Source organism: Octopus sinensis, linkage group LG27, assembly GCF_006345805.1.
Source record: "Octopus sinensis linkage group LG27, ASM634580v1, whole genome shotgun sequence".
NCBI lineage: Eukaryota > Metazoa > Mollusca > Cephalopoda > Octopoda > Octopodidae > Octopus > Octopus sinensis.
Genome location: NC_043023.1, coordinates 5,669,548 through 5,681,332, shown reverse-complemented (window position 1 = coordinate 5,681,332; position 11,785 = coordinate 5,669,548). Strand labels below are relative to the sequence as shown.

Here is an 11,785-nt window from a genome sequence, read left to right as displayed (position 1 = left end):
TACTATTATAAATTGTAACTTAAAAACTGATGATGTCATTCCATCAGCGTGTGGACACTGGTTGCTCTCGTTCATACTTTACGTTTAAATTTCTATAATTTTGAATTTTTATCAGTTCTTATATTGAACTTGACAAAGACAGATGTACTGTTGAAATATCATTCAACTATTAAAATATCTTACAATCAAATCGCGCTCTTCGTCTTGACTATTATTATTATTATTATTATTATTATTATTATTATTATTATTATTATTGAGTGGGAGAGCAGTGCATGCCATCAAAGTGACACTAGGGTACAAATATACGAAGCCCAGTATACCCATCATGACTACCCGTCTGATAAGTGTACACCAGGCACATGCATCACAACCATATGCACACAACGTGATCTCATATCAAGATTAACAGCGCATGACCTTGCAGGTGGGGCCTAGTTAGAATTTTCTTCTGGTTGAGTGACCCATCACACTCAAAAGGTCCCTGAATAAGAATTGTTTAAGGATGTTGAACGAACCATCCATGTTTCCAAAGGTGAATTATCCAAACCTCAAAGAATCCCTCTAAACACATGGCTATGACGCTCCTCCTCTACTTCTGCTCATGATCAGAGATGCACATATAGTCAGCCACTAAGGGACATACGCAACTGGTTAAGGTCAAACAACTGACAAGCAAATCTGTGGTATTGAGCAGAATATTTGCTGTAACCCATCTTTTATACCAAGACAAAACAATGTACATGATAACACTTCCAATCAGTTAAGATCAGAAGCCATGAGAACCACTGCCTGGTACTGCATCAGGACTATTGTTATTATTATTATTATTATCATCATCATAAAAAGCACCACCTAACTGCCCTTGTGCTGGTGGCACGTAAAAGCACCCACTACACTCTCGGAGTGGTTGGCATTAGAGAGGGCATCCAGCTGTAGAAACTCTGCCAGATCAGATTGGAGTCTGATTCGCCAGACCTCAGTCAAATCGTCCAACTCATGCTAGCATGGAAAGCGGACGTTAAACGATGATGATGATGATGGTTATTAAACCATTATCGTTATTATCATCATTAAGCTATTATTATTATTATTATTATCATTATCATTATTATTATTATTGCTGTTGTTGTTGTTATTATTATTATTAAACCATTGTTATTATTATTATTGTTATAATCATCAAAGCTGCAAGCTTGGGCTGATGTAACCCCTCCCCCAAAATTTCTGGCCTTGTATCAAAATATGTGGTCAGGAAGCAAGCCACACAGGAGCTTATATATATATATATATATATATATATATATCTTACCTTTTATCTTCAACGTTTTGCAATCATCTGACTATGGCCATGCTGGGGCGCTGCTTTGAAGGGTTTTATTCAAAAGAATTGAACCCCAGCACCTAGAGTATACTTTATAAAGCCTTATTCTATTTATTCAAGTCTTCATAACTTAGCAGTTCACCAAAAAGAAAAAATAGATACTCTTTTACTCTTTTACTCTTTTACTTGTTTCAGTCATTTGACTGCGGCCATGCTGGAGCAAGCCTTTAGTCGAGCAAATCGACCCCAGGACTTATTCTTTGTAAGCCTAGTACTTATTCTATCAGTCTCTTTTGCTGAACCACTAAGTTACGGGGACGTAAACACATAACCATCGGTTGTCAAGCTATGTTAGGGGGACAAACACAGACACACAAACATATATACAAACATACATACATGTATATATATATATATACGATAGGCTTCTTTTCAATTTCCGTCTACCAAATCCACTCACAAGGCTTTGGTCGGTCCAAGGCTATAGTAGAAGACACTTGCCCAAGGTGCCTAGTAATGGGACTGAACCCGGAACCATGTGATTGGTAAGCAAGCTACTTACCACACAACCACTCCTGCGCATAAGTGTAGAATAATTATTTCCATTGGCTTCTCCCTTCAGGGTTTTGCCCCAGCATGGCCACACCCAAATGACAGAAACAACTAAAGGAACCATACAACTGATTTTAAATTTTGTCACAAGGCCAGCAATTTTTGAAGGTGGGGGTAGTAAGACAATTACATTGACCCCAGCCCTGAAAGATGGAAGTCAAATGCTGATCATGACAGAATTTGAACTCCTTACATAAAAGTCAAATGAATTTCCACAGAGCATTTTGCCCAACGGTTCTGCTAGTTCACCACTTCACACACAAGGCTAATATTGATTATCTTTCCTTACAGGGTTCTGGCGTAGTATTCTATGACTACAGCGGTGGAATTTACTCAGCTTTCACCAACCTTACCGTAGATGCAGAGCACCAGATTTTCTCCCTGACCAGCACTCATGTCGACTTGAACAAGGTAAGAACCTTTTGTCTATCTCCGGTCATCTCTGTCCATCTCTTTCTCCATTTCTCTATTTTTCTGGCCATCTCTGTTCATTTCTGGACATCTTGCCATCTTTCTGTCCATCTCTGGTCACCTCTCTGATGATCTTTGACCGTCTCTTTCCATATCTCTGACCACCTCTAACTACCTCTGGTTACCTCTCTGATCATCTCTGACCATTTCTGATCATTTCTGACCATCTCTGGTCATCTCTCTGATGATCTCTGACCGTCTTTTTTCCATATCTCTGGCCACCTCTAATTACCTCTGGTTACCTCTCTGATCATCTCTGACCATTTCTGACCATCTCTGGTCATCTCTCTAGTCATCTTTTCCATCTCTCTGGCCATTTGTGCCCTTCTCCATTTCTCTTTCTGTCCATTTCTGTCAATCTCTAGTCATCGCTTTCCATCTTCCTGTCTATCTCTGTTCATCTCCCTGGCCACATCTGACCATCTATATTCACATCTCTGATCATCAATGGTCACTTCTGGTCATATCTGAGCATTTCTTTGGCCATCTGTGGCCAACTCTGGTAGCCTCTCTGGTCCCCTTTATCCATCTTCCTGTCTATCTTTGTCCATCTCCCTCTCTTTTTCTTTGTCCATCTTTCTTTCAATCTCTGTCCATACTTGACCATCTCAGGTCATCTCTGTCCATCTCTCTGACCATCAATGGTCATCTCATTTCCATATCTCTGTCCACCTCTGGTCACCTCTCTGTCCATCTCTCTAACCATCAATGGTCATCTCATTTCCATATCTCTGTCCACCTCTGGTCACCTCTCTGTCCATCTCTCTGACCATCAATGGTCATCTCATTTCCATATCTCTGTCCACCTCTGGTCACCGCTCTGTCCATCTTTTCCCATCTCACTGGTCATCTGTGTCCTCTAATCATCTCTCTGGTTATCTCTTTCCCTTTTTCCAGCCATATGTGCCCACTCTCTCCATCTCTCTGTCCATTTTTGGCCATCTCTGTCCATCTCTGTTCATCTCTCTAGCCACATCTGTCTCTCTGCCCATCAATAGTTATCTCTTCCCATATCTCTGGCCATCTCTGACCATTTTTGGCCCTCTGGTCACCTTTCTAGTCATCTCTTCCATCTCCTTGGCCATGTGTCCATTTTTTATCATCTCTCTGACCATCTCTGTCTATCTCTGTTCATTTCTGGCCATCTCTGTCCATCTCTACTCATCTCTCTGGCCACTCACACCACCACCAACACCTGTAACACCAACACCACCAGCACAACCACCATCACCAGCACAACCACCACAACCATTACTACCCACACAACCATCACCACTACGCACACCAATACCATAAACACTCCCACCTCCATTCTACCACCACTAATACCACCACCACAACCACTGCTACCACCACCCTAACAAAGAAACCAACACCATCAACAACAACAACACTATCAGTAACACTTCCAACGACAACATCGCCACCCTCATCACCACCCTCATCACCACCCTTATCACCACCCCCATCACCACCCTCATCACTACCATCATCACCACCTTCATCACCACCCACATCACCACCCACATCACCACCCTCATCACCACCCACATCACCACCCTCATCACCACCCTCATCACCACCCTCATCACCACCATCATCACCACCTTCATCACCACCCACATCACCACCCTCATCACAATCCTTATCCCCACCCTCATCACCACCCTCATCACCACCCTCATCACCACCCTCATCACTACCCTCATCACCACCTACATCACCACCCTCATCACCACCCTCATCACCACCCTCATCACCATCCTCATCCCCACCCTCATCACCACCCTCATCACCACCCTCATCACCACCCTCATCACCACATTTGTATTTTTGTGTCTAACTCTCCAATTGCAGGGTGAAGTTTACATTATGACTGGCGGAATTTGTTACAAAACACCATTGGACAAAAGCTGGATCAGCCAAGAGGATTTGCCACACTGTATTCCAAGTATGCCTATTCTATTAATCCTCTATTCTCATTCTTTGATTCTGCTTCTCTGTCTTATTCTCTATTCTCTCTCTCACTCCCTCCCTCTCGTTCCCTCGCTCGCTCTCTCTCTCTCTCTCTCTCTCTCTCTCTCTCTCTCTCTCTATTCGTCTGTTCCATCTCTACAGCCATCTGTGTCCATTTCTGGTCATTTCTCTTACCATCGCTGTCCAACTCTCTTCATATCTAGTCATCTCTCTGGCCACATCTAACCATCTCTATCAATCTCTCTGTCCATATATGGCCATCTCTTATTATCACTTTCCATCTTTCTGTCCCTCTCTGTTCATCTTTCTTGCCACATCTAATTATCTCTATCCATCTCTCTAAACATCAATGGTCATCTCTTTCCATATCTCTGACCATTTCCGGTCCTTTTTGTCCATCTCTGGTCATTTCTCTAGTCATCTCTTCCATCTTTCCAGCCATATATGTCCTTTTTGGTCATCTCTGGCTATCTCTCTGGCCACCTCTGGCCACCTTTGGCCATCTCTGGATATTTCTGTTCTTTTTTGTCCACTTCTTCAACCATCTGCATCCATGTCTTTCCATCATCTCAAACCAGCTCTCTGTCCATCTCTGATCATCTCTGGCCACTCACACCACCACCAATACCACAGATGCAGTTTCGGATACAGCTTAAAAGAGCCTCAAAGCAGAACAAATAATGATAATTCCACAAATTATATAAATACAAAATCAGATACCTTTTTTAAATGCCACCACTTTGAGAAGTATCTTCTAAAACATTGGCCAGTTACATCATCACTAGTTTACACAGCACAGAACTATCACAGTCTTTATTTTGGCAACTTCACACTCTGTATCATATTTATATACTGCAGTTTGGTCAATTTTATGAATTAAGTGACCTTCAGTGGAACATTTGCAACTCCCTCTATATTTTGTTTTATTGCTTATTTTTTATAAGCAATATTTATTTTATTGCTTATTTTTTGCATATTTTGTATTTTGCATTTGTCAATTTTTTGTTCATATATATTTATATTTTCTTATATTTAAATGACAAAAGACCGCCACCTCTGAGATATTCTGTGACTGCAAAGACCCAACAAATGATGTGAGTTCATGGCTCACAGGATGACCTGCTGTGCTAACCTTGGATTGTAGAGTGACCCGCTGTTCTTGAGGAGACCTATTGAGTCAAGTACATCAGCATCAAAATAAAAATAAAAATCAACTGGAAATTGTAGTTAAGATACCTGTGCCGGTGGCAGGTAAAGAGCACCATCCGAACGTGGCCAATGCCAGCACCACTTTCACTGGCATCCTTGTCGGTGACTCGTTAAAACACCAACTGATTGTGGCCATTTTCTAGCCTCCTCTGGCCCCTGTGCCGGTGGCACGTAAAAAGCACCCACTACACTCACGGAGTGGTTGGCATTAGGAAGGGCATCCAGCTGTAGAACCGTCCAACCGTCCAGATAATTATTATTTTTATTATTGAAAAAATATTGCCTGAGTTGACTTGGGTGTGGCTGTGTGGTAAGAAGATTTCTTTCCAATTACATGATTCTAGGTTCAGTCTCATTGCATGGCACCTTGGGCAAGTGTATTTTACTGTAACCTCAGGCCGACCAAAGTCTTGTGAGTAGATTTGGTAGATGGAAATATATATACATCTATATCTATCTATCTATCTATCTATCTATCTATCTATCTATCTATCTATATACCTATCTATCTATCTATCTATCTCTCTCTATCTATCTATATATCTTTCTGTCATCCATTTTCTAGCATGGAAAATGGATGTTAAACGATGATGATGATGATGATTCAAACTAACAAATGGAAAATAACCTATCTCTAACAATCTTTAGATGCCATGAGTTGCTTACAAGGTCTTTGTTCCAACATGCAAGACCAGGAGTTCTTTTATGTGTCCAGTTGGTTATTGGTTGATAATTATATAATAATGTCCACTTTTATAGTGGACAGCCTAGGGTTATAGTGTTTGACTCTTAACAAAGAACTGAGACAACTGGCAAAGACTACAACCACTAATACTAACTACATTGCTGCACATTAGATAATGTAGTCCTAGATATACGACATCTAAAGGATGGGATAGTCACAGGTGGGAGATCTTTGATCTGTCTGGATCATGACTGACCTGGGGCTAAACAACAACTATAGCCTCTAATACTAACTACTATACGATATATAAGAAATGTAGTCCTAGATACAATGCATCTGAATATATAAGATGGAATGGCCACAACTGGAACCTTTTTCATTCATATGTCTGTCTATTGGTTTAGTACTGACCTGGGGTTAAACAACAACAGCAAACAGTCACCATTAATGTTAACAACAATCCACATTCCATTACCAGAGTCTGCAAAGAAAATAGCCCAGTTTTCAGTTGGAGGGCCACATGAGGATGTTGAGATGAGCACCTACATGCAGAGGATAAAAGCAGGTTTCCGTGAGATGACCGTTACCAAACACTACTGCTATCCCCTGCAAGAGGTCTTCTACACACAGACAAAGAGCCAACAGGGACACAACCGTAAGTGAATCTTTCATCACAGTCACTATCTCTGCCTGTCCCCTTTTATCTCTGTCCCCTTATGTATACATACATACATATGTATATATTATAGAGGCGGCAAGCTGGCAGAAACGTTAGCTCGCTGGGCGAAATTCTTAGCTGTATTTTGTCTGCCGTCACGTCCTGAGTTCAAATTCCGCCAAGGTCGACTTTGTCTTTCATCCTTTCGGGGTCGATTAAATAAGTACCAGTTACGCACTGGGGTCAATATAATCGACTTAATCCGTTTCTCTGGCCTTGTTTGTCCTCTCTGTGTTTAGCCCCTTGTGGGTAGTAAAGAAATAGGTATTTAGTCAGTCTATACGTTCTGAGGTCAAATTCGATTTTCCCATCTATGTTTAGCCCCTTGAGGGCAATAAAGAAATATGTATTTATTGTAGTTAACAAAGCATATTTTATACACCTGGTAGTTAACCAGTAAAGCATGTTCACTGCCTAAGTGTTCATTGGATACTTGATTAACGAGAGAAACGGAAGATAAAATATTTGAGAATCTTTATTGATCCCTACAGTATTCCATCCACAAGGGATCGATGCTAGATGGGTTGAAACGATTGTAGTAACCAATAAATAAATAAATATATGCGCCCTTTTAAAGCCTAGCCAGGCTCATGGGCCCAGTTTCTATGGCATATGTGTTCCCCAGCTGGACAGGAAACCAGTCCATCACAGCGTTACTCATTTTTGCCAATTGAGTGGACAGGAGCAATGTGAAATGAAGTGTTTTGCTCAAGAACACAACGCGTCGCCCAGTCCAGGAATCGAAACCACAATCTTATGATCATGATGCTGACACCCTAACCACTAAGCCACGCGCCTCCTCAGTAACCAATAAACATTCTCATATATTCCATTTTCCATCTCTCTCATTAATTATATTATATGTTTGTATATATATATGTATGTATGTATGTATGTATGTCATTATTTAGTTTATTTCAAGATTTCTTGCCATAGAGAAAGAGCCAGTTTCTAAGCTAGATCCAAGGTTCCTTCATTGGAATTTCATCAACAACAGGGTATTTTTGTTTGTATGTATGTATGTATGTATGTATGTATGTATGTATTTATGTATGTATGTGTGTATGTATGTATGTATGTATGTATGTATGTATGTATGTATGTAATGTATGTATGTATGTATGTATGTATGTGTGTATGTATGTATGTATGTATGTATGTATGTATGTATGTATGTATGTATGTATGTGCAAATTTGTATGTTTTATATATGTATTCTCATGCATATAGTTGCATATCTAGACATGATCATATTTAAATGATAAACTTCTGGAAAGTTTTACAGATTTTTACAGTTCCGGAGATGGATTGGATCTGTAGTCTTCAAATTAGCTTGCTTTTTTAAGGTTTTGAGAAACCTAATTTCTCAAGATTGATATTTAGGCAATGTTTTACATATCCCAGGGCCCCACTAATAATATTGTATATATGTATGTATATATGTATGTATGTATTCATGCATGTATGTATGTATTACGTATGTTCATGCATGCTAAAATACGTATGTGTGTGTGAATGCATACAAGTAGAATGAAAGAATACTGAATGCAGTGCTGTGTATGTCTGAAATACTTGCTGAAGGTTTCATTTCAATTACAGAGAGAACAGCAACAATGAGTCAGTTGGCCAACCTTGAAGAGTTCATTGAGGACCCAAGTGTCTTTGAAATCCCTTCAATATGTTTCAAATCTTCTTACAATAAGGTAACAAACACCTTTCATCTTTTATCTTTTGCTTTTTTTTTAAAGTCATTTGGCTGTGGCCATGCTGGGGCACCACCTTGACGGGTTTTAGTCAAACAAATCGACCCCAGGACTTATTGTTTTTAGGCCAGGTACTTATTCTATTGGCCCTGTTTTGCCGAATCACTGAGTTACAGGGACATAAACACACCAACACTGGTTGTCAAGCAGTGGTGAGGAACAAACACAGACACAAACACACATACACAAAGATATATATATATAGATAGATAGATAGATAGATTGATTGATTGATAGATAGATAGATAGATAGATAGAGAGAGAGAGAGAGAGAGAGAGAGAGAAAGAGAAAGATAGATAGATATATAGATAGATAGAAAGATATATACATAGATAGAGAGAGAGAGATAAAAAGATAGATAGAGAGAGAGAGAGAGATAAAAAGATAGAGAGAGAGAGAGATAGAAAGATAGATAGATAGATATATAGATAGATAGAAAGATAGATAGAAAGATAGATAGATAGATAGATAGATAGATAGATAGATAGATAGATAGATAGATAGATACATAGATAGAGAGAGAGAGAGATAAAAAGATAGATAGAGAGAGAGAGAAAGATATATTGATAGACAGATAGAAAGAAAGAAAGATAGATAGATAGATAGATAGATTGATAGATATAGATGTATATATATTTCCATCTACCAAATCTACTCACAAGGCTTTGGTCGACCTAAGGTTACAGTAAAAGACACTTGCCCAAGGTGCCATGCAGTGGGACTGAACCTAGAATCATGTAATTGGAAAGAAATCTTCTTACCACACAGCCAACTCAGGCAATATTTTTTCAATAATAAAAATAATTATTATTTTTCGTATCATTAAATGCTTTTTACTTTTTCCCATGTTCCTCCCTACCTAAACCTCTTTTATTCTTTTTATTTGTTTATTATTATTTTCTTCGAGCATCCACTGTTTTTCTCTCTCATTCTTTCCCTCTTATATTCTCTCTCTCTCTTTCTCCTTTTCACCTGTTTTCCCCCCATCTTCATTTCTTTCTGAAGAAGGACTAATGTCCAAAATGTCATAACATTCTGTACTCATTTTGAGTACTTTTAAAGCTCTAAACAAACACCATATTGATTGTACTTTCCTCTTTCTATAGTATCTTTCTTTTGTTGATTTTTTAAATTGCATTCTTTAAACATATGTATGAGCCCCATTTATTATATTAGACATAAACATATTGGGTTGTCCGGAAAGTTTGTGCCAATTTATAGTAGCTTACCTTTCGACTTATTTTAGAACGTGATTGAGTTCATAAAATAGGATTTGACTACACCTCCATTTAGAGCACAGTTTAAGCTATCTTTTCATGGAAGAAGGTTTATGTTCCTATAACCTGTGTTAATTCTGTAACCCTTTAAAATGGAAGATAAGAAAGTTCATTTTCGGCACTTGATGCTTGTATTACCCTACCCTCCATATTCACCAGATATTGCTCCCTCAGATTTCCACTTATTCAGGTCTCTGCAGAATAGTCTTAATTGTAAAAATTTCAATTCCTTGAATGACGTAAAAAGATACCTTGATGAATTCTTTGCCATGAATCCACCTCAATTCTGGGAAGAGGGTATTTTCAAGTTAAAGGAAAGATGGAGATGCATTGTGCAACAAAATGGTTCATATTTGGCTATTTCGTCTGCCGCTATGTTCTGAATTCAAATTCCACCAAGGTCGACTTTGCCTTTCATCCTTTCGGGTTCGATAAATTAAGTACCAGTTACACACTAGGGTCAATGTAATCGACGTAATCCCTTTGTCTGTCCTTGTTTGTCCCCTCTGTGTTTAGTCCCTTATGGGCAATAAAGAAATATATATAGTTATATATATATAGTTATATATATAGTTATATATATATATAGTTATATATATATATAGTTATATATATATATAGTATATATATATAGTTATATATATATATAGTTATATATATATAGTTATATATATATATAGTTATATATATATAGTTATATATATATAGTTATATATATATAGTTATATATATATAGTTATATATATGCATGTGTGCGCGTGTGTGTGTGTGTGTGTGTGTGTGTGTGTGTAAAGGCATGTTGTATTTGTGAGGTACATATAAGGTTGCTCTTACCTCAACAATGCAATCGGCAACTGTATATTGAAACCTCAGGTCACATGAATGAGCAAAACTCAACAGTTGTCCCCTTCTGTGCACTCTACCCGAGTATGTACTACCACCATAAAATGATCCCCAAAACATGTTTGACACTCACCCCGATTAAGAAAGAGGCTATTTGAAGGCCTCCGCTTCTCCATAAGACATCACTCCTCCTCACTTCCAGTCCCTCCATCTTCATCGTACCTTCATTCCTCCACATGAATTTATACACATATACATACATACACACACATATGTGTGTGTGTGTCCGTCTGTATGTGTATATATATGTATATATATGCCAGTATGAATTATGTATGTCATCTCTCTTTTTGCAGCCACCACCCCCAGTCCAAGAGAAACTGGTCTCTTTGGGATTCATGAGTCCTTACGTGCTCTAAGAAACATGGTTTTTAAGAACTTTGGTATCAACAATCATAATAGTAATAATAATATTGATAATGATATTGTTTATTATAATGATATAATAAAGTCTCAGACAATTTGACATAATAACCTCAGTTGTTTTTGTTGTTCTTCTTGTTGATCTTTTTCTTCTCCTTCACATCATGTTAATTGAACACAGACAGTTCAAAAGTAAGTAGACACCATCTTGTTTTTTTTTTTGCAAAAGACGCATAGGCGCAGGAGTGGCTGTGTGGTAAGTAGCTTGCTTACGAACTACATGGTTCTGGGTTCAGTCCCACAGCGTGGCACCTTGGGCAAGTGTCTTCTACTATAGCCTCGGGCCGACCAAAGCCTTGTGAGTGGATTTGGTAGACGGAAACTGAAAGAAGGCTGTCGTATATATGTATATATATATATGTGTGTGCGTGTATGTTTGTGTGTCTGTGTTTGTCCCCAAACTTATTCGTAAGTTTAGTAGA

At 38.6% G+C, this 11,785-nt stretch overlaps 1 protein-coding gene across 1 annotated transcript in view; it reads left to right on the top strand.

Annotated features, from left to right (window-relative positions):
* LOC115225453 overlaps positions 1–11,414 on the top strand; it is a 12,215-nt gene extending 801 nt beyond the window's left edge. Inside the window, exons 2-6 of the mRNA XM_029796411.2 lie at positions 2,228–2,347; positions 4,265–4,358; positions 6,757–6,933; positions 8,596–8,699; positions 11,237–11,414. Of these exons, the coding sequence (XP_029652271.1) occupies positions 2,228–2,347; positions 4,265–4,358; positions 6,757–6,933; positions 8,596–8,699; positions 11,237–11,299 (558 nt within the window). The 3' untranslated portion in view covers positions 11,300–11,414. The remainder of the gene's footprint in view (positions 1–2,227; positions 2,348–4,264; positions 4,359–6,756; positions 6,934–8,595; positions 8,700–11,236) is intronic.
* The last annotated feature ends 371 nt before the right edge of the window (positions 11,415–11,785 follow it).